At 38.6% G+C, this 24,104-nt stretch overlaps 1 protein-coding gene across 1 annotated transcript in view; it reads right to left on the minus strand.

The window, feature by feature from the left end:
- Positions 1-8,143: 8,143 nt before the first annotated feature.
- SLC15A5 (solute carrier family 15 member 5) overlaps positions 8,144-24,104 on the minus strand; it is a 75,684-nt gene continuing 59,723 nt past the window's right edge. Inside the window, exons 8-9 of the mRNA XM_008707090.2 lie at positions 13,225-13,333; positions 8,144-8,291 (exon numbers count right to left, since the gene is read on the minus strand). Of these exons, the coding sequence (XP_008705312.2) occupies positions 8,144-8,291; positions 13,225-13,333 (257 nt within the window). The remainder of the gene's footprint in view (positions 8,292-13,224; positions 13,334-24,104) is intronic.

A 24,104-nucleotide genomic window follows, 5' to 3' on the forward strand; every position in this document is an offset into this window, starting at 1 on the left:
ACTGGAGCATTAGAAAACTCTGGATAGGAAATTTGTTTCTCAGCGATTCCTAATGTATGCAATAAAACTTCTGAGAACTCCTGAGGAAATGAAATTGTTTGCTAAATCTAGCGCTTGACTATGGACACTTTTGTTCTTTCATAATAATTCTCCCGAGAATTCACAGCCTAATGTATGCAATAAAACTTCTGAGAACTCCTGAGGAAATTAAGTTGTTTGCTAAATCTAGCACTTGACTATGGACACTTTTGTTCTTTCATAATAATTCTTCGGAGAATTCACACTTTACTGAGCTAGGCTAAGAGTCAAAAGTCATGGAAGCTTCACTAGCTAAACAGATGTTTATCTATGGGTAAGTTGGATCACCTCTTTGAGCCTGGATTTCCTCATTTATGAAATAAAAAATTGGCCAGATGTTTCATAAGGTCTTTTTTAAGTATAAATGACTGATGACCCCGATTCATTTTTAACATGAACAAAACCCACTGTGTCTCATAGATCACTGGCAAGGTGTCTGAAATCTCCACTCAGTTTCCTACAGGACACCTAAAATTGATTATGTACAAACATGTTTCTATCCTGTTCCTCCATCCTCCTGTATTTCTTTATTTCTCTATTTTATTAAGTGGCATTAATAGTCACTTAGTTGCTTGCCAGAAGCCTGTTAATGATCCTGGACTCCTTTTCCTTTGTCATCACCACCTCCAATCAGTATTAAGTGTGGTAATTACATGTGTGGGCTTCAGTGCGAGACTCTAGAACTCCCAGTTCTAGTTGTCGGAAAATGGGCATGGAGCTTTCCTTCCCTGTGTCTCAGTTTTCTTATGTAAAAAATGAACACAATAATTCCAAGTTTATAAAGTTTTTGTCAAAAATACACGAGATAATTAAATGCACAGTGGAGATTCAGAAAAATGGGTTCTTCTTCTTATTCTGCCTTTGAATTTCTTCTGTTCTTCCCCTCTTCCCCATGCCCAGTACTGCCGCCATAACCTCAGACCTCATTATCTTACAATATTCACTTACATGGAGTCACCAACCCAGGCTAACTCTTGTCTAGTCTGCACCAATTTATCCTCTACATTTCTGACTGAGCTTTCTTTTTGAGTCACAAATCTGTCATACTATTCTGCCCTTGAATCTTGCACTCCAGTCAAACAACTGTTCCAGTCAGGAGTCCAAATGACTTGTAATTTTCAGACTGAGCTGTGATGGTTCACGCTTGGTCATTGGCTTGTGCCACTTTCTGATGTTACCTGGAATGCTCCTGCCACTGCCCTTTGTTTGTCTAACACATACCTGTTCATCTTTAAACTTAAAATGTTCGCAGCGACATTTCTGGTCCCAGATGCATTTCTAGGATCTTGCTACTTCTCATGAAGAAATGGAGCCTATTACTTCTCTTTTTAAGTCTAGACAACACTTTCTGACATCTCAGCAAACAAAATCAGTGTAGGGGATGCTGTGTAGCCCCTGAGGCTTGGTCATAAAAGGCAACAGTGTTTATGCTTGGCTCGCTTTCTTTTTGTGTGTGTGTGTGGGGGGGCAGGGGGTGCGGATGCTTGCTCTTGGATATCAGCCACCAAGCTCCAAAGAAGTCCAGAGTAGCCCATATAGAGACATAACTTGAAGAAGTCCACATGGAGAGGAAGAGAGGCTCCTAGCGAATAGCCAGCATCAACTGAGGGCTGGATCTCAACCTCTCTCCCCCCCATATATGTATGTATATATACTCAATATATATGTATATATTCTCTTTCTCTCTCTATATATATACATTCTCTCTCTCTCCCTCCCTCTCTCCTTCCTATTTATAGAGATCAAGATACTTTATGTATATATAGAGAGATGGTGTATACATAAATATAAATATATGTATGTATGTATATATGTGGAGATAATATATCTCACAAAATATATCTGCACAAAAATCCCTGCCTTCACGGACCAGATATTCCCTATAGCCTGTGGCCGTGTGTAGGAAATAAGGATACTATATAGTAAAAGAGATGTCCTCAATGAAGCCAGAAGAGAGGAAAGTATCCTTTTAGATAGATTTACTCATTAATGTGAAAAATCATTTACAATTTAGCATGAATTAGAAGAGAAAGCTGGAAGGAGAGAAGTGCTTGGATTTTTTCCACCTGCTCATCTAGCCAGTGAACTTCATGGACAGTTATGCATTCAAGCTTCTTTGTAATTGAAGCCTTCTCTTGTGTGCTGCATATGGCGATCTCGGCTAGCCGTATGGGATGTGACTCCTGCTTCAAGAGTAATGCTGAAGTTTGTAGCACTCACTGCCGTGGTGGGAAGCAGACTGTTGTTGAAGTGTTATTATTAATGAGGATTACTGCTGGACAGCTTGAACTAGAGGATAATTTATTCTCCGCGAACTTCTAATTGCAGTAAAATGGTTCATTCACTGCCACACTTGTCCGTCTTGTTTGCTCCTGTCTTTCAGGCACGGTTGGCTGCAGTGAAATAAGGCAGAGCTGCACGAGCCGCACGAGAAACAAAGTCTGCATTTCTGGAGACCCCGCGGAAACTGGTCAGGGAGCTTTCACTCGTGTAAGAGAGGCTTGGGAAAATGATGCAGAGCGGTCTGGCATTCTCACGGGGGTGATAATCAATTCATGCGAAGCAAGGCGCCTACTATGCGCAGTGCATTATGCCGAAATGGGAAATGAGTTTCCAGATGGCCTCTCACTGCTCTCGCTTTTGAAGCTCACACTTTCTCTCTGGCATTTCCGCTAGAGAGCTCTTTCTCTTATTTTAAAATTTAGCATACCCTTTGCGTTCTCTCATTTTGTTTCCAGAGATTGCCTTGGGAAAATGAAAACTGCCTGTGATAATGACGTGTGTGCTTTCTTGGTAGGATCTTTGATGTTATGGTGACTTCCTCTTGATTTTTGCCAAATGTCTGCCTCTCATTGATTCCATTTTTCTCCATCTTTTATCACTGGTAGAACGACTGCCTTGCTCTTTGCATAAATGTCATTAAATGCACTCCTGACTTGCTGCTACCATGGTAATAGACGTTTGTCATAGGCTCATTACTGTATTTATAAGAGATTTGGTCACTTGTGGTTTAGCAGGCTTAGGAAACAACCGGATTCGCAGCCAATAAAATGATGCAAACCTGTCTAAGATGGATGATAGAGTAGGGTTTGGTTGCTATTATTATTTAATAGTTAGTAAGGTCTCTGAGTGGACTGGTGACGGTATATCAGCTCGGGAAGTGATCTTGGCTGTCAAATAGCATCCATTCTGCTGTAGACAATCTTAATGAGACACTCAGCCAGAGAGAGAGAGAGGGGCAGAAAGAGACTGAGAGAGAGAAGGAGAGAACAAGACAGAGAGACTGAGTCTTGCCATCACTATCCTTGATTATCTTTGACAGTTTCAAACTTACTGGATAATAGGCCTGGAGGAATCCCAGGGAATGTCTGTATAGATGCTAAGAAAGTGGAGGGCCTAGGTGACCTCAGGCTCCCATCTTGATCTAGCAACAAGTGCTTTGTATGAGGAACAGGTGGCTTACATTGTGATTTAAGGGCCACTGGGAAAGTAGCCATACAATCGTTATCGGATAGATGTACCCATTCACTGCCACAGAGCCTGAAATTCTGCCCTTAGAGTCATGCCTTTGGCTTTAAGCCAGAGACAGTAATTATTCACAGAAGGGGAGGATGGGAAGCACAAGTTAGAGGTGTTAAGAATTGCTCACTGAGACTCAATCTAGCCATTACTTATGGAAGAAGTTATATTCTTGTGTGGTGGGACAGAAAAAGGTTGGAATCCACTGGGCTAAGACATTGCCTTCCCTGGAATCTCCCTGAGATTGTATAAAAATCTACTATAGACAACAGCTTACTGAGAGGCAGTATGTAGAGAGGGCTAGACCCTGGATTTTGTAGTTGGACTCCCCAGGTCTAAATGTTTACTCTGTCCATAGTCCCTGTATAATCTTTGGAAAGTCATTACCTTCTCTAGGCTTCATATATATATATATTTTTTTTACCTGTAAAATGGATTAACAACTGTACTTAGCTCATAGGGTTATTGTGATGATTAAATGAGCTAATACACCAAACTGCTCACTTAAAACAGCGACTTACACTGAGCAAGAACTACAGGAGTCTTTACAATTATTAATATTTTGGGGGGTAAATTTGTTTTTCTCAAATTGCTGTTTTCCAAGGCCGTTTGGAATTGACCGTAGCACACCCAGAACATTCTGATGAAAGGAGAAGGGAAAGATGTTTTGAGCCTAAGACCCCCCACCCCCACCCCAGTCACTCTGGGTGGCTCTTTTCAGTGGAGGACAGTGCATGGCCTCACAAAAGCTGAGCGAGGAAGACGAGATGTTAGAAAGACCCTTGCTTTTTGTTAACCTTTTGTCAGGGTCTCTAACCCAGCCATAACCTTTCTTCTCGTTCTTGTTTCCTTTTAGATGAGGAAGAGAGCGATTCGTGTAAGTGGTTGGGGATGAGCCTGTGTTGGTGACATTGTGAGTGCTGTTTGTAGAAGTTGCTGGCACTTTAGAGACAGAAAGACCAAGGTTCAAGTTCTGTCTGTGACATCTACTCTCTCTGTGAGTCTTGATAAATCACTTAACGTCTCAGAGCTGCAATCCCTCATGTACCAAATGGGCATGCCAAAATGTGCCGACCTCCCAGAGGGGTGGCGCTAATCAGATGTGATGATACGTGTGACAGCACCTGTAAACTGTAAAGGGTGACATAGATGTGAGTTGTTATTATTCGCGGTCCCTTTAATTGCCCTGTTCTCTACCGGCAGACCTGCCTTTCAGCAGCACCTGTGCGCTGTCAGCACTTGGCCGTTGATTTTATTTGAGGGCTTTACTCGTAAGCCTATAACTGGTAATTGTACGCCGGCTTCTCGAACCGTGGAGATGGAACATGCCCATTGTCGGACTGGTCCAGGGAACTAATGCTGAAGCTGTTTCCATGAGACAAGGAATCCTGGCAGTGCTCGGGAGGGGGGATGCTCTCTCCTCAATTTGTGAATCACACCGTATGAATAGGAAACTTTTTGGTATCATGAGCTGTTTTGGGGTGATACTGTTTCTCTGATGGTCCATCAAACACTTTCAGAAACGACGAGAATTAGAGGTTGGCCAGGGTGGAATGAATGCTATAAATCAAGATTACCTGAGGGGATAGGACAGATAAGAGGTTAAGTTGAGTAAAGAGATAACAAGGGGACGATATCCAAGGAGCTTGGAAAAATTTACCAACTTGCAAGAGCAGATTTCTGAGTATCACAAAAGAAAAAAAAATCATTCTGATGGAGACATTTCACTAGCAAATTCATGTACTAAGATTATGGTTTTCTTAATTTCGTGTATCAGCTCACTGCAGTGACGTTTGGCTGCCTTGGATTGAAGTGTTATAAGAAAAAAAGGAAGAGGAAAGAGATGTCACTGTCAGTTGTGGACAGAATCAGATGGGGTCAGATCTGTGCTCTGCGGGTCACAGAAAACATTTTCAAATACCTTGCCTTTCAGGTCTCGATCATGGACAAAAATAGACCACAGAAGGGGCTTCTTAGGGAAGACTTCATTTTTCCGATCTTTCACAACTGAAAAATGGAGCAAATGAGTGTCTGGGTACAGACCCTTGGCACCAAGTGACTGGGAGTAAAGGGAACACTGCAGGGACACAGAACTTTGCCCACCGCTGAGCATATTACCCGAGAAATACAGTACAGACCCAGCAGGCTTCTGCAAACAACACATCCCTTTAAGTTAATTGGTGTTATATAGAAGCTGAAATGCTCCGCTTATTTACAAAGCTGCAGATTTATGTAAAGCAAAACCAATTACACTTAATGCCTAAACTATTCCAGGTGCTCAATGATAATGCTGCTAGGCTCTAGAGAAGAAACTGCAGTGTGAATGCATCCTGTTCCGAATGGAGGCATGTGTAGTTACCGCAATTTAGCTGATCACAAGTGTCAACCCCAATGTGAGAATTCCAAGCTCTTTTGGTGCTTGCTTTGGGTCAACTTTATAATTCGGTAGATCTCTTTTCATCCCTAAGGACGAGTGAAAGCATAATGAGCGCTTTTTTCTATTATGATGTAGAAATTAGGGAGATGAAGGCAAATTAAAAAAAAAAAAAACCACACACGCAACAAAATAAAACAGACCCTTATTCTCATGGGGAGAGAGACTGCCAGAGCTCCTCACTGTACTAAGGTGAGGTGTTTAAAGGTTTTCTGGTATTTTGGATATTCGTTAAACCCAAATTGCAAACGTGGCTTTTAAGCTTTTGCAGCAAAGAAAACCTCTAAGACATATCCAGGGGTTGGCCTCACTATTTTGCCAGAGAACAAATACAAAACAAGAAAGATTTGGAAAAGTTACAGGGCAAGAATTCGTGTACGTAAGAGCTAGTCTTTTTATTTGTCCTCAAAACAAACAAACAAACAAACAAAAAATTGTTTGAGTAAGAGAAACACCTGGTGCTTTACAGCTGCTCTTTTGCAATTAAAAATGCATATCATATCTAATCAAGAGGAATAAATCTTTTATTGTACCGATCTAAAATATTTTAGGTATACACAAGGGAGATGCTTAATTGCAGAACCATTTGCAATCAGCTGATAAACTTACCTATCCTATCCACTGTGAACTGTCCTAGAAAGCAGTGGTGTTTATACTTTAGGGAGCACAAGAATGATTTGGGTGTGTTTGTTAAAACCACTGAGTCCTGGGGGCGCCTGGGTGGCTCAGTCATTAAGCATCCACCTTCGGCTCAGGGCATGATCCCAGGGTCCTGGGATCGAGCCCCACATCGGGCTCCCTGCTCCTCTGGGATCCTGCTGCTTCCTGTCCCACCCCCCTGCTTGTGTTCCCTCTCTCACTGGCTGTCTCTCTCTCTGTCAAATAAATAAATAAAATCTTAAACAAAACAAAACAAAACAAAACAAAACAAAAAAACCACTGAGTCCTGGAGAAAGAGTTGGGTTAAAGCAGTCTTTAGGAGGGGCCAGAAAATTTTCCTAAAGCAGGTGACCCTCAAGCGAACTTTGACAAGCACTGCTACAAAGGCTTGGGGCATGAGTTTTATTTTACATTAGTTTATTATTTATTTTATTTTATTTTTTTAGAGAGGGAGATACAGGGATTTGGGGAGGGACCGGGGGAGAGGGAGAGAGAGAATCTTAAGCAGGCTCCACACCCAGTGTGGAGCCCAACGTGGGGCTCAATCTCATGACCTTGAGACCACGACCTGAGCTGAAACAAAGAGTTGGATGCTTAATCGACTGAGTCACCCGGGTGCCCCAGTTCATTATTTTTAATATGCATTTCCACATTTCTTTGTTTATACAGGAGGAATCTCTTTAAGAAGACGATTTTGTGAATGTATCTGAATTGGTAGCACTGGAGACCAAAAGATGTCAGTTGGGTTAGGGAATTCTTTTAAGCTTCTCTTTTTGATTTATCGCTTACCCTCTCAACACTCGTTTCACTTTCTCCAATTTCCCTTTTTCCTTTAAATCATTCCATCATTTACCTTTATTTTATAACTTCTTCAGTATGTGACTATTCTTTCTTTGTTAAAGATCTCTATTTTAGTTAACATTGCTTTTCAATTCAGAGAAAATTTCCTTCCTTCCTATCTTGATAGTGTAACATCAGGATCAAATACAGTAAGATCACATATAGGTTTATTATTTAGTCAGACATAGTGTATGATCATAAAGACTGGCATTTAATAAGTGCTCAATAAATGTGTAGAAAGGAGGAATGTTAACATACTATTATTTTGGTTCTATTAGCACATTAAAACTAACAAATATCATTTCTATTGCTCTTAGTGGCTGAACCATTATTGTAAAAAGTTATAAAATATTGTAATGTGCATGAAATTGTCCTTTTGTTGTCATGGAATATCACAGGCTTTGAAATTAACTGTAATATATAATGTGTTAATGCAAAAGGCATAATAGTTTACTAGAGGAGTCATAATCAGTCTTTATAAATAAAGTACACAGATAATAGTCCTGAAGTCCCACCCATACATGTTCGTTCTTAAACTAAAACGCGTAAGATGTTCAGCTGAAGAAAACAATGAATACTTTGCTCGGAAGACAGGTAGAGTCAAATGTAGTTTCATAGGGCTGTCTCCCAAAGATCAATACTTGGAGAAAATTCCTGCGTACTGCCATAAAATTTCAGAGACTTTTCATGGAGGAGAAGTGTTTCTTCACGATTACTTCCACTGATGTTCTGGGCATTAAAATGATTTAGATTACAATACCTAAAAAAGAAAGAAAGCAAGCTTTTTTTAGGACCAGATGTAGATGACTTGATAAATCATTTGCTTTCTTCCTGTGCTTGTCTACCTTTTATTATGGGCCATAGATACTGGCACAACAGTGATGATTATTTAAGAGCACGGCTCACCAGAACAGTCTTTACAAAATGACAAAAGGAGTTTCAGGTCATATTAAGGTGTCCCATAAGGACCTTTAGATGGCGCTCTTTCACAACCTGCAATGAGTGACAAAGCGCGACAGACTGGAAAGTCTGAAACCCTGTCAACTTGACAATGTTCTTGGAGGCCAGGACTCAGGAAAGGCTTATCAGATGCATGAGGGCTTTGTAAATTCGGTGTTGAACCTATGTGGAAAACACCGCTGTCAAAGAAGAAACCCATGGATACATTTCTAGAATGTGTACCCTTTACCCCTGACCCGAGGAACACCTGGTTTTCCTGAGTGTCTTCTAAGTATTGGGCACTATCCCCACCCTAACTACTGAATTCTCACTCTAACCCTGGAAGGATGAAATTGTCCCCATTTCACAGATAGGAAAACTAAAGTTCTAAGAGGTTAAATAACTCCCTTGGGGTTCATATGAATAGTAGTTGGCAGAGCCTAGGTTTGAAATCAGAGCTCTCTTATTCAGAATCCTGGCCTTTTGGTCCTATGGTGCACGACTTCTAAAGACACATTATTTTCATAAACACCTTCGAGTAAGCTTCTGGAGGATTTGAATTTCAGACTGCTTTATTCACTGCGATGTTCTTAGTGCCTCGACCGGTGCCTCGTACACAGCAGATGCTCAAAAATATTTGTTGAACAAAGGAATATGGGCTACAGGTTCAGTTTTATCAGGTGCATGTAAGCCTCCAAAGTTTCCAAAGTTCATTTTACCTTCTTTCCCCTCCCAATATATTGCTGAAAGTAACTGTAGGAGAAGAACATGCTTTGGTCTCTGATTTACGTTGCTTTCAGTAATTGTTACAGGTTATGCACTAAAGATGACTGGTATCATTGACAAAATCAGTGCAATGGTACAACTTTATTTATTTTATTTTATTATTATTTTTTAAGATTTTATTTATTTCTTTGACAGAGAGAGAGACAGCCAGCGAGAGAGGGCACACAAGCAGGGGGAGTGGGACAGGAAGAAGCAGGCTCCCAGCGGAGGAGCCTGATATGGGGCTCGATCCCAGGACCCCGGGATCATGCCCTGAGCCGAAGGTGGACGCTTAACAACTGAGCCATCCAGGCGCCCCAATGGTACAACTTTAAGATGTGTTTTAAAACATTGGAGGAACAGTGGTGTTGTTTTAAAAACAAACACCTTTTTGCCCCCTCCCTAAAACATCTGTAATATCTTTTTATTTTAGTATCTGATGTAGGATACATATTTATATTCAGCACTATAGAGATGTTTATATAATACTTTTCAGCTAAGGAAAGACATTTCACCTACCTACTTCCTTCACCCCCCCCACCTGGAGACCTTCACGTATGACATGTTACCATGCCCTATTTCAGATTTGATGGAAGAGGACCCTAATAAAAGACAGAGAGGGCTGTTTTTTGTTTTGGGGTGTGTGTGTATGTGTGTGTGTTTGTTTTTTGTACAAATGAAAAATAAGTCTGGCCTGACATTCACAGATAATTCCTAACTGTACTCAGTTAGGTGATATCCCAGTGACCCTGACAAGATTTCTTTGGCTCTAGGGCTGACACTAGGATTCCATCAAACTCATGAAATTCGTGGTGGAGCTGCCCTCAGGTGAGGATGCTGTTTCATAATAATATACTGTCCTCAAAATTTTAGGGACAAGAATGACTTGGGATTGTTCTGCTCTTGATAGATTTGCCACTGTTATCTGGCTCTGAACCCCACTGGGTTTGGTCAAAATTGGATTGTGACTGGATGTTTATTGTAATCAAGCACCATGTGATTCCTAAATGTATCTCAATAATACCGTCCCTAGAATACTTGTGTTTTCTCCTGTGTCTTTGCATGCTTACTGTTTGTTAGTGTTTGACAGTCACAATCAGAATAGAAATAAATCAGAATCATTCAGTCCTCATGATAGACACTGCTGTCCTGCTACTGTAAGTTCCATATGATTTCTTGCCTGACTTCTGGCTTGGCGCGTCCCACCCCAATGGGCAAGAGATACCCAAGGTGATGTGTGTCTTTGCACTAATGTAAGTTGGTTTTAGCTGCTTGACCTTTACTGGCAAATTTTCCAGACTCTTTCCTTCTGATATGTGACACCTGTTCTTTCCCTATGGCGTGGTGGGTATGGTTACTTTAACTGAAGGGACTGGTTTCTTCCCTACCCACCAGACTCAAGGGGCTGTCACGGAGCAGGTGGAACGCTCCTCTAAGGCACTTAGAAATAGCACGCTATATGAGAGAAAGTGTTTATAAACAAACACATTTGGTTTTGAATCCTAGGTGTGTGAACCTAGTCAATTTGCTTACCTAGATTCTCACTTTGGTTTTCTTATTTATAAAGGAAAGTGATAAGATTTAGGTAACAGAGGGGTGGTGGAGATTAAATGTTATTTGTCTTGCATGCTGCCCAAGAGAGAGAAGTGCTCAACAGTTGGAAAATTAATTTCTTCCCTTCCTGCTTTGTTTTATCCTCTCTCTCTTTTTTCCCCTTTCCTCAAAAAGTATACAGAAAAAAAGGGGGAGGAGTATAGGGAACTAGAGAAGATATGCTAAGAATCAGATTTATTTCTAAATAAATTTTCTATTATCACTTAGTCCATTCTCATTTTTGGTTCCTCCAGTATTTGGTGCTTAGTATAATTTTATTATTGCTTCCTTCTCTGCACCCCACTCCACCATCTTTCACTTCTTTATAGTAATTCACATGTTCAACAATCACAGAGAAGGAATCACCCTTAAATAATTTGATTTGAGCACTAGATATTAGCTCCATGTAGACTGGTACTCCGCCTTCTTCAGTTCTATTTTTTGTAGTGCCTGGAACAATGCTGAGTATATTGGTTGAATTAGTGAATGAATGAATGAATGAATGTGTAAATCCCTGAGCTAATAGATTCTGGGTCCAGTGCTAGTTCTTCCACGAATTCAGCCCATAATCCTGGTCATCTTGGCCACACCTCTGCATGAGTCTAGAAGAAGAATTAAAAAGAGGAAGCAGGGAGCATAAGGCAGAGTATGAGGCCATTGGGTTTACTGTAGCTAACATTTTGAGCATTTTCTCGTCCTCACAACAACTTATGACACAATGACTGTTCCTATTATTTCATTATACAAATGAAGAAATGGGTTTAGCAAGGTCCAGTGCTAGTTCTTCCACGAATTCAGCCCATAATCCTGGTCATCTTGGCCACACCTCTGCATGAGTCTAGAAGAAGAATTAAAAAGAGGAAGCAGGGAGCATAAGGCAGAGTATGAGGCCATTGGGTTTACTGTAGCTAACATTTTGAGCATTTTCTCATCCTCACAACAACTTTATGACACAATGACTGTTCCTATTATTTCATTTTACAAATGAAGAAATGGGCTTAGCAAGGTTAAATACCTTGCTGATGTTTGTACAGCGAAGTTGTAGAACTGGAGTCACCCGGGCTAACTTGAAAGTTTGCCTTTTAAACTACTTTATGAAAAGACGTGGGTCAGATCTTATAGTGGGAGAAAAAGTAAAAAAGTTGAGAAACTACAGGTTTATGAGAATTGGTAGATGGGCACCACTACGTGTTTGGAGGCAATGGGTGGAGGGGAGAGATGCTTTGCCTCCACCTTCAGTTGTCATTGATGGCTATTTTGCTACCAAGCTGAGGACATTCCTGTTGGATTCTTCTGCAAGACTCTCCGATACTCTAATTTGGTTTTCAATCCAAGAATGAGATAGATGTTTTAGAGAAAATATACATTGTGGGGGGTTAATTTGATAACTTACACACTGTGGAAGGTAAGAGATTTGAAAATCCAGGGAGCCCTTAAGACTTTTGACTTTGTCATAATGGGATTTAAGTGCCTCTCTCTTATACTGGACAATAAGCTCCATGAGAGAGGAGTATAATAGCACGAAACATTTATTGACTTGCTGACTTAGTGTCCTTCTAGTTTACTGTAGTCCCCATCACATGACGGGTAGTTCCAACAGAGATTTATTCAATGAATTAAAGAATGATTTAGGCAAGGGAGAAGTGACAATGATAGGATCAAATTTGACTAAACAGATACATGAATGGAGGAAAATGAGAAAAATAAAGATCTCTGTAGTTTCCACAATGTGGTAGGCACTGTGCTCGGCCCTTTACCAAAATTCATATCCCTAAAAGCCCACAAGATGTTGGTACTCTTGATTTTATTTTACAAGTATAAAAACAGAGGCTCAGAGAGGTTAGACAGTTTGCTCAAAAGTACACAGCTATCCAAGAATATGTCTGTGAGAGAGAGAGGTGGGCTGGCGATGGATGGATGGTAGATGATACATATTAAACCACTGAATGGTCTCAGGTGACTGACTAAATGATTTTGCAGTTTGTTATTGACCTTGAAATGGTCACTGCTGATTTAAAGGCCTGAATGGAATCCAAATCTTAAGCATCATTAGATTTCTAGCTATTTGTTTAATGGTATTTGCTTTTAATGATAATGACTCATTCATTCTTATTATCAGTATGGTTATTTCTAATTCTAAAATGGTACTCTACAGTGGAGAAAAAAATACCTTCCTTCAGAACATGTTTTAGAATCGAATAAAGCACTATTTTATTATAAGGATCAATGGCAAAAGTAAAGTCTAAATTGAACTTTCTTGCTCCGAATAATCTGTTAAATTTCTCTACTATGCTAATGTGTCCAGTCATGGCATACAGGATTCCCATTGGCCCAGTGATGGTTCCCAGATCAATATTTCATGGACTCGGAAATTGCTCATCTTACCACACACTTACCTTTGTGAAACACTCCAGAATCCCAGGACGTTCAACAACGTTAATGATGCCAAAAAGAAGAAGAAGCTTTCTAAATTGCCTTTGTTTAATGTGTTTGGAAACCAATTGCCTGTTTGGAACAAATGTAATTGTTATTCAACTGCAGAGTTGTAAGTTTCTGTGAATGTTTTATCATTCCACTATTCACACAGATTTATTCGCTTCAATAATATCTACAAAGCAAAAAAGCTCATCTGAAACTCATTGTCAAAATTCATTTAATTCTGTAATTAACAGTAAAATGACAAGTAAAGCACCCCAAATATTTTGAAGGTCACAAAATCTGAATAGCATAACACAATATAGGTTCAGAAGAACTGAGCTATAAAAGTCACCCTGATTATGCTAATTTACCAGAACCATGTATATATATATCTTATTTATCCTTATATGTCTAGTATCTAGAACAGTGCCTGACATATAGGAATTGTTCAGTGAATACACATTGAGTGCATGAAAACTGTTTACCAGAGTCTGTTGCATATTCTAATTGTAAGGTTAGTGACATAATACATGTAGATTCCAGATGTTACATTATTTTGACAATTTAGATAAATCCAGTATCACCTCATTGTAATATCGCAGACCCTATTGGTCAAATTACTTGTAATCTCTGGTTGACATGAAGGTATTTTTTTGACCTGATAAGTAATGCCTTCAAATTAATACTTCTAAAGAAGATACCCCCACTTTCTTATGATGTCAAACTGCTATATACAAAACTATCACATGAGTATATATAAAACTATTTAGGATGCAAGGCAATTGTTTTTACTTCACTGCTACATTTTGACTTTTGCTTTGGATCTTTGCTATAATTCTCTCTTTCTTTCCATATCCAAATACACATCTCTATGGATCATCTCTATTTCCACACACACGCAATTTTCCTTCAGTGGGTTTGAGATACTAGTATTTAATACATCATATGAAATGATGTATTATATATGGAATGCTTATTTTTATGCGGTACTTTTAAAACAACAATGGGATCTTAGTATTAACAAATACATATATATAATACCACAGAACGTTAAAAAGATTGTTCAAAAGGCAAAAATCTGTCTTGGCGGAGAGAACTTAAATTCAATTGCAGTTCTGAATGGGCAGAATATTTCCCAAAAAAGTTATGTATTATGAGAACAAGAATTGATCTCCTTTGAGCAGTCAGATGCCAAGGTTTTGGCATTTTCTTGCTTTTTTATGGGAGCAGCTCCCACAGTGGGTTGTGAGGAGGGGTGTGGGACTAGAACAATCGGTCTATGTGCCAATAAGACTTGATCTTCAGTGCCGTCTTTGGTACATGGGTTGTGAGTTGCTTCCTGAACTAGAAAATGGTTCTTGGCCTTTTCCTTGACAGTGCGTACTTTTAAATGAGATTTGAATTAAATGCTCTGTTCAGGGTTGATAGTCAGCAAGTACATAAGTATGACAGCTTTGATTCATTGTGCCACTTCCCATTTAAAGCTGTTTCTCTTCTGTCATTTAACAATGACTATTATTGTGGACCAACCATGAAAATTAGCTTGTGTCTTGGACCTATAATTGAAATCTGGTATTGAGTTGAAAGCTATGTGGTGAGTTCTACTTCCCTATTTTATTAATTTGTGTTCCATTACAATAGAAATGTATGGTGTTATTGCTGTATTGACATAATGCCTTCATCTGATAGGAGTAGCTTCATAGAATGTTTCCCTCTGTGTTTGCCTATTGGGTCTATGTAGCTTGCTCTGTGTGTGTGTGTGTGTGTGTGTGTGTGTGCGCGCACACACACACATAGAAACTAAACATTTGATTGTACTTGAATGGGGGTGGAAGTCAAGGTAAGGTGAGATAACATCACACATATTTTCAGGAAGAACTAAACCACCTTGCTAAGCTTATTCAAACAGTCCTATTTCCTTACTTCTCTTGAATTAATATCACAATCATATTTCTGTCCTTTTCATTTCACATCAGCACTTTGCATGTGATGCGATTAGACCATTTTTTCATAGTGTTTCTCTGGCGAGAGTAAGAGAAGTTTGTACAGAGTATGCGAAGCCTCAGAATTAACATGACATTAATTTTTCTTGGAGCATGAATTTTGGTCCATAATAAGTAATTGAAAAAGCTATCTTTTTATTATAACAAAGTCAGATGAGGGAGAAGAATATAAATTTTGTAAGATCTTTAAAGGTAAAACATAATATTTCTAAAAAAAAAATTATGCAATTGCAGCAAATACCAGCCTATCCTGATACTGCACCAGCTCACCCTGCGCGTGCCCATGTGCTTGTAACTGTCACTGGGGGTACTGTGGTGGGCACAAATAACAAGCGCGATGACTTGGGATGGGCATGTGGGGTGACGGGAGGATGTCGTGCTGGAAAGGTTAGAGAAAGGCAGTGGGAATTTACGAGTAACGCAAAACATTTTGTGAGTGGAGTTATTTAAAAAATAAAATGAAAGATTGCCATATAACCTATTCAAACTCCTGATAACATTTCTATAGTCCTTCTCGAATATCATTTTTAGTGTTCACCTTCCTTCCTAATGCCGATCTTCATGCTAGCCCCATATTTTTGCCTTACTTGGCTGTAATTTTACATTCCCTGTGTAGCTAATTTACATGGTGAGTTCCAAGGTAAGGAGGACAGTCATCTGAAATTGAATACACACTAGCATCACGTTGGACAGAGAGATACTTCATGAAACGTAAAATTTGTTTTATTAGTATAGAGATTATCAGTCTATGTAAAGAGATAGCTTTGGGTGTGAAGAGACATAGAAAAAGCGTGGGCTTTGGAGGCAGAGAGACTTTTGAAGTCAAATACTGTCTCCATTATTTAATAGTCTTGTTTTGGGGCATTTGCCCGATCGGACCACTTCAGCCTCGGTTTCTCCTCTCTAAAATGACAATACCACGTTTCTCACTGAGCTGTTATGAGACGTAAAAGAGGTAATAGATGTCAAGGGTTGGTCACGGAAGAGGCACTCCATAAACTTTAGATTATCACCACCCCCATGCCTTAGAAGTGGCTCATACAAAATCATGTAGCCTGAGCTTGATCTTAGACCCTTTTCTAATCACATATTTCTTCATGTTCTTCATGTGCCATTTTTTTTTTATCATTATCCCAGGACTGGTTGTAAAATGTTCCATTTAACATCATCAGTTGACTCAGCTCTTAGGTACTATAACTTTATTTTAGTAGCTTATAAACTTTTATTGTCGTAATTCACATTTGTGCCATTTTTCATCTGACATTTCTAGTAGCTGATTGAAATCTGGGACATCCTTGCAAAAGGAGACAAAGGGAAGACTTTAGGTCTAGAATGGGACTAACTAAACTGCCCCAGATCTTTACTTGGGTGGGTAGGAAGGCTAATAATGCTAGAAAAAGTACATCGCGTAAACAGTGGGGGACAGTAAGTGCCATATGTTAATACTCACAGTGAACCCTAGTTAAGTACTTTTTAATAGTATAACCAGCCTAGTTAGCAATGAGTGTTGGACCACTGAGTTCTAGAACATTCACAAAGTACTTTGCATGGCTCAGAAGTTCTCCAAATATTTCTTGTTCAGTTAGATCTATTTGTTCATTTGAAAATCATTCGTTAAGAAGTTTTCATGTACCAGGAAATGGACATTCCAAGTTCCTTAAGTAAAAAGAGGTCATAGATTAGTAGGGGAGACATGCAAACAGATAATTACTCTGGAGTATTAGACCTTATAGATACTAAGTAAAATGTTTCTATTTTATTTATTTATTTATTTATTTATTTATTTATTTATTTATTTATTTTAATGAAAGTTTATTCATTTTTTTAAAATATTTTTTTATTTACTTATTTGACAGAGATAGAGACAGCCAGCGAGAGAGGGAACACAAGCAGGGGGAGTGGGAGAGGAAGAAGCAGGCTCATAGTGGAGGAGCCTGATGTGGGGCTCGATCCCATAACACCGGGATCATGCCCTGAGCCGAAGGCAGACGCTTAACTGCTGTGCCACCCAGGCACCCCTATTTATTTTAAATTATCATGGTCATTTTGGAGACAGAAGGACTGTGGAATTATCTAGACTAGTTCTTGTATTTTACAGATTAAGAGTGAAGGTGCAGAGAGGTAAACTGAGGCACCGTTCAGTAGAAGAACCCTCATCTTCTTACAACTGCACTACTAAAGCTGCCATTGATGCTAATAGGAATATGTTACTATAAACAACACAAATTTGAGTCTCACAAGGCCCCTAAGTCCTAACCACATACTTCTCTGCTCTTTCAGATACACTCCCCACCCAGTGGGAAGTCCTCCCTACTTGGCTAGCTCTCCTGTTAGTCGGACCAGCTGCCTGCTACTGGTTTCACCTCCTTCCCAGCCTTCAGCACTATTCAAACAGGCGATCACATCCTCCTGCAGGACCCAAGAGTTGCCTCCCTGTTTTGTTACTACCAAGCCTGCTCTCCACAGACCATTGTTCACTCCACTCCCAAGTGCAGCCCCCTTACGGCACTGCATGGCACTTTCTCTTCCCTGGGCTGTGAGTATATGTGCCTAATAAACTGCTGTCAGTCCATTGCTCAAGTCAGGTGTCCTACTTTCAGCCATCTTACCCTACTTAGGTTGAGGATCCCTTCCACACCAAACAGGTGGATAGGAGGTGATCAGAACATGCCCCCACACAGAAATCAAGGTCAGTTCTAAACAATATAGATGCTGTTGCTCCAATGCATAATTACTGCTTGGGGGAGGAGAAGTAGCAGTTGCACATTCCATTCTGATCAGTACCCAACACCAAGTACCTCTGCCTCTAGTACCTCCTTAAACCATAAGACGAGAAGTAATGGAAGCATGACCATCAAGGTGCACCACGTTCTGGTAATACAGCTCCCAAAGGAGAGCTTATAGATGAATGGGATTTTTAGGGAGCACCCGATAGTCATGTATACTTGAAACCAGTTTACAGTCACATCATTTGATCAGATTGTTGGACAACCAGAAAATGGCATAAAATTCTCACTCCATCCCAGCAGTCTGCTCATCATAGTAACTTGGGTTTTAATGGGAGCACTTTCACAGAAGACTTTATTAAAAATATGGAAAATGACAGGGGCTAAGGGAATCCACACATATTCTTCATTGGTCAATACTGCCTCTCAGTAAATCTCTTCTTTTGGGGATGACTAAATACAATAACTACCCTGTATTCCAGTAATCACACTACTGGGTATTTACTAAAAGAATACAAAAAACACTAATTCAAAGGGATACATATACTCCTTATGTTTATAGCAGCATTATTTACAATAGCCAAACTATGGAAGCAGTCTGTGTCCACCAAGAGATACGTGAATGGATAAAGAAGATGGTGTGTGTGTGTATGAACATATTATGTATATATAAACATTATTCATCCATAAAAAAGAATGAAATCGTGCCATTTGCAATGACATGGATGGACCTAGAGAGTATGATGCTAAGTGAAATCAGTCAGTCAGAGAAAGACAAGTACCATATGATTTCACTCATATGTGGAATTTAAGAAACAAAACATGAATAAGGGAAAAGAGGAACAAACTAAAAAACAGACTCTTAACTATAGAGAACAAACTGGTGGTTACCAGAGGGGAGGTGGGGGGTAGGGTGAGATAGGTAAAGGGGATTAAGAGTACACTGGTAAAGAATACCCTTTAATTATTATCCTTCTAAACCTACAAGTATGCTTGATAAAAAATAAGAAAGAGTCATATGAAGATTATGAACAGGATAAAATGTGACTGTCTTCTGGTATTAACATGGCTCCAAAGTTCTGTGTCCTGGTAAAGATGCAAAACATAGGAGTTAATATGGGAAAAATGATTTTAAAAAATTATAATTAAGATTAGATAATTTTGCTGTAAACCTAATATAAACTAAAATACTCTCATAAATTTACTAAGAAAGTTTAAGTTGTTGAATGCAAGGCACAGACATAGATGTTAATAATCCCCCTACGTAGTAGTGATTATGTCAGTGAGTTGTAATGAGGCAAAAGGAGTCTGTTCATAACAGCAAACAGAAAAAGAGCATAAAACGCCGACAATAGATATAACAAATATTCAGGATATATACGAAGAAAAGAAAATCTCACTGAATCGAATTGTTTAACATTGAATAAATAAAAAATTATGTTATGTACTTAGGGAGAACACTAAAGATTATAAAAGCTTTATTTTTTTAATTAATGAACAAGCTTTACTTATTTAATTAAAATAAAAATGAGATTTGGGGAAAACTGATAAAATGCTTCTAAAATTCACCTGGAAATATGCACCCCAGGAAATAAGATTTTTACAAATGAAGACTAACCATAAGAAGTACGATTAGCAATAGTTGATACGTAATATATACCATAAAGTGTAATAATTAAAGAGAGGGTGATGCTAAGCCAAAATCAAGAGGCAGCTGAAAGGTATAGCCCTGAGACAGCCCTGAATCTCCTAAGAACTAAAGATATATTAAAGTATTTATTACTGATTAGTTTCATTCCACTTATCCTATGGCAGTGGAGTATTTATGGTTTAACTAACTTTTCACAACAAATATCAAGTTATACTGTGAAATTTGGTTATTTGAAGGAAATAAGTGTTTATCTAACACATAAGTAAAGTTCACATGGATGAGACTATTATATTCAAAATACAAAACTACTGAAATTTCTACAACCATAGATAAATGCAATGATATGAATCACAACAAAAAAGGTTGATAGATTTGATTACATGTATCAGCAAAACTTGTGCAAAACAAACTCATCTATGAAATTAAAATGCTAACTTAAAACTAGGAAAATATTAGCAATAAATTTGACTATATGATAATATCCCTAAAGTTAAAAAAACCATTTAAAATAAAAAATAAACAGGACAAATAGGCCAAAAGAAAAAATGGGCAAATAGTATGATGAAGCATTTCATGAATGTGAAAAGATAAAAGTATTCATACCATTAGAAATTTCAGTTTTCCATTTTGAAAAAATATAAATTAAAGTAATAATGCAATATAATTTTTGCCACTCATTAACAAGAATCAAAATATTATTATGCGTAAGGCTGCGGCTAACACATTGAGACAAGTATTATTCTACTGCAGTGGTGGCATAATTGATGCAGCCTTTTAGAAAACAATTTGTCTTTACTTCTCAATACTCTTTAAAATGTTTATCCTTATTGAATGAGTAATCCCATTTTCAGGATGCTAGAAAAAAAAAGTGAGCTTAATTTTTTTTGAATTTGAAATGACATGGAAATATGCTCACGATATTTTTAATGGGAAAAAGTGGGTACTTGATATGATTTTTTTTATTGAGCATATAGCAGCATTTATTCAATTGTGTTTAAAATCTCTATATAAATTTAATACCCGTGCACACATGCATGCAAATAAAAAAATATTGGAAAAGAATTTACCCAAATAATAATTGCCATCATTTTGTTGGTCTTCCTCCCTCCCTTTAGAGTTTGGATTTATTTCATCATATATTACCTTTACAGCAAAAAATAACATTTTAAAACCATTTCACCAAGCATACTTTTGGAAAACTCTGCCTTCCCCAAGTCACTTCTGGTTTATGATAAAACAACGGAAAAGGGTGGTTTTCTATCACAAACTACCCTTCTTCTGCAACTGAAGTATTGAATAGCAGCCTTGATGCTGTGACTCGGAACTTATGTGCTATTTATAAAACCGTCCTAAGATATTATTATGGAAATCATAACATCCCAAGTAACAATAACCAGTCTATTCTGAAACCTGAGATTCACTCACTTTAGTGATATGTTGCTATATTTCCTACTGGAACCCTCGATTTACCAAATATCTCAAATATACATGGCATTATTTTAAGTGCTGTGGCATACCGCTTTTGAGTAGAAGCAGATTTCTGCTATGTCTTTTCAGAGGAAGATTCAGTCATTCCCCTTTTTACCAACACCGTTTTATTTTGAACATAATGGAACTTTGAAAATATTAAAATGTGCCTTTTGGAATCTCTTCAAATGATAGTTGGGCACAGTGAGCCATGATTTCCCCTCAGACTTTGTTAGACCTATTTTTTTAAGTTAATTTTTGTAATGCTGGTGATCTAGCAAACGTCCAAAATTGTTGAGACAGAACTGAAATGGGTTTTATACCTTACTTTATCCCTCGCTTCACTATGTGCGAAGAAGTATGTAGTTAAAAACGTGTACCAGCCATTCTCCAGGATGGCCGTGCTTCTGCGCCACGGGAAATAAACTCTGGTGAAGCAAAAGGAGCTTGGGAATCTGGAATCCAGCCCTGCTGTAAGATTTGGGCAACTTGTATAACTTTCTAGGTTCATTTTCTGCTTACGTGGGAAGAGGCTACAAACATCTACCCCCAAAGAATTGTTGTGAAGATTTAATGAAATAATATATTTGCAAAATACATATAGCAAGGTCTGCATATAACTGACACTTAATAAATGTTAATTTCTTTCCTTCCCCCTTTCAGTAACCTGATTTAAATGCTTCATTTGAGATTCATAGCTCTCCTACTTGAGTTAATTTTTAAAACACATTAATTTTCATGATACCTGAAGGAAATAATATCTAACAACTATATGCTAACTTTGGCTTTTCTACCACTTTTTCGTATTTGTCTAATAAGTACCCAAATTATTATTACCCTCAATTTACAGATGAGGAAACAGAGGTGCAGAGAGGCTGAACTGCTTGCCTAAAGTTATGCGAAGGAGACAGAGTAATTATTTGTTGATTGAACGGGTGAACGGAGGTTGGGCCTCAAATCTGCACATGCTTGATACCTTGCTCTCATAACAATGTCTGCATCAAGACTTTAATTTGCATTTGTACTTCTTGGGAATTGTGGATAAAAATGAAGTTAGGTTGCTGTTTCCAGGAAGGGACACTGTGTCTTTCAAAACTGTAGAGAAATCGCTGTGCATTGTTCACCTGAACTGCAGAAAGAATGAGCATGGGTGATATTTGGGATAACAGGCTTTCTTATAAGGGTGAGTTCATTCTCTTGAAGAGCGTTGGGAGGTAAAAACCCATCAAGATAGTGTGTTCTCATGATGATTTCAATGAATTATCATGGAAATGAGTTTTAGAAGAGAGGTAATGCTTTGTGATAATAGCCCGATAATGCCATTAGCTATGAACTGTAATTGTAATAGCATTAGTCAAATGAATATATCTGATATTAATTTGAGTGTCAAATATTTCTATAAGGCTCTTCTTGTTAATTAAACATCAGCCTTGGTATTATTAATTCACTTTCTGGCCAGTGCTGGCACATAGTAGGAACCCAATATGTATTTGTGAACTGAATTTACAAGTCAACCTAGAAGTGGAGCTATTTAAAATAGTAAAATATTGGGTTTAAATAACATCACGGATATAGCAGGAACTGATTTTGCCCAGTATCTGCTTATTTGTACAGTCCTTTCTCTGATTTGTAGATTCAGTTAGCTAAGGATGGAGACTTGTTTATTTCAGAATTTGAAAAGATATCCACCCCCTTCTCTCTTGCATATCTGGAGGGAAATCGTATATAAGATTTGCTTCACATTACTTTAATTCGGGAGTAGAGTTTGTGCCTTTCTTCCTGTCTTGTGGTCTTTAGACCACTTAAAAATCCACCGGACAGCTTCATAACTGCATTGGACACCTGAATGTCACTGGGCCAAATCATGCTTTAGGTCCTTTGGTATCACTCTTCGTGATTACCAGTACCAGCTGGGCCTTCAGCACTGCCCACAATCTTAATGGCTTCTCTTCTAAATCATCTGTTCTTGCTCTTGCGACAGCACATTCTTAGCTCCCTGCTCTCCCTATTCCTCATTTTCATCCCAATCTCCTGCTCTCGTGAATGGCTCGTTGCGTACTTCATAAAGAAAACGGAGAGTCTGGACAGGTAGGTGCCAGCATCTTCCCAACACCAGAACCACACGTCTGTTTGCCTGGGCGCCCACCCTTCCCATTCTCCCTTCTGTGTGAGTGCAGGGAGGAAGCATCCACCCCCAGGAAGAAGTCAATCTCCCTTCTTTCTCATGCCTTTTTAGCTTCTCAATCTACACCAGATGTTTTCTTTCACCAGTTAAATATGCCCAACTATGTCTCGAAAAAAAAAGTACCTTGAACTCACACCTAACCTCCCAGATAAAATGCAGGACTCACCATTAAATTCAAATTTCAGAACAACAATGAATTATTTTTTAGGATAACCATGTCTTAAACACTGCACAGATAGTTTTTTGGTGTAAAGTGTGTTCGCAATATTGCATGGGACATGCTTGTACCAAAAAAAAGTATTCATTGTTTACCTGAAATTCAAGTTTAACTTGGTGTTTTGTACTTTCATTTGCTAAATCTGGCAAATTTACCCACATACCCATGTAGCCCCTACTTTCTCTCTTAAATCTTCGTCATTGCCAAGTTCCTTAAAAAAGTTGTTTGAATGCAATACCTTTACTTACTCACTTCCTAGATGTTCTTCACCCCACTCCAATCTGGTTTTTATTCCCTTCTCACCACTGAAATGATTCTGGGTAAAGTTTTCAGTGGTCATAATATTGCTAAATCTACAGATTTTTTCCATTCTTCATTTTACTTGATCTCACAGTAGGATTTTACCTAGCTTATCATTTCCTATTTGAAACAATCCTCTCTTTTATCTTCAGTAAATAAATATATGCATACACACAGACAAACATGCATACCCGTGCACGCACGTGTGTTTGTGAGTGTGTGTGTGTGTGTGTGTGTGTGCTCCCTCACTTCTCTGGCTGCTGCTTTTCTTTCTTTGGCAGGCCATTCCTTCTCCATCTAAACTGTAAT

Source organism: Ursus maritimus, unplaced genomic scaffold (genome assembly GCF_017311325.1).
Source record: "Ursus maritimus isolate PB19 unplaced genomic scaffold, ASM1731132v1 scaffold_26, whole genome shotgun sequence".
Lineage (NCBI taxonomy): Eukaryota > Metazoa > Chordata > Mammalia > Carnivora > Ursidae > Ursus > Ursus maritimus.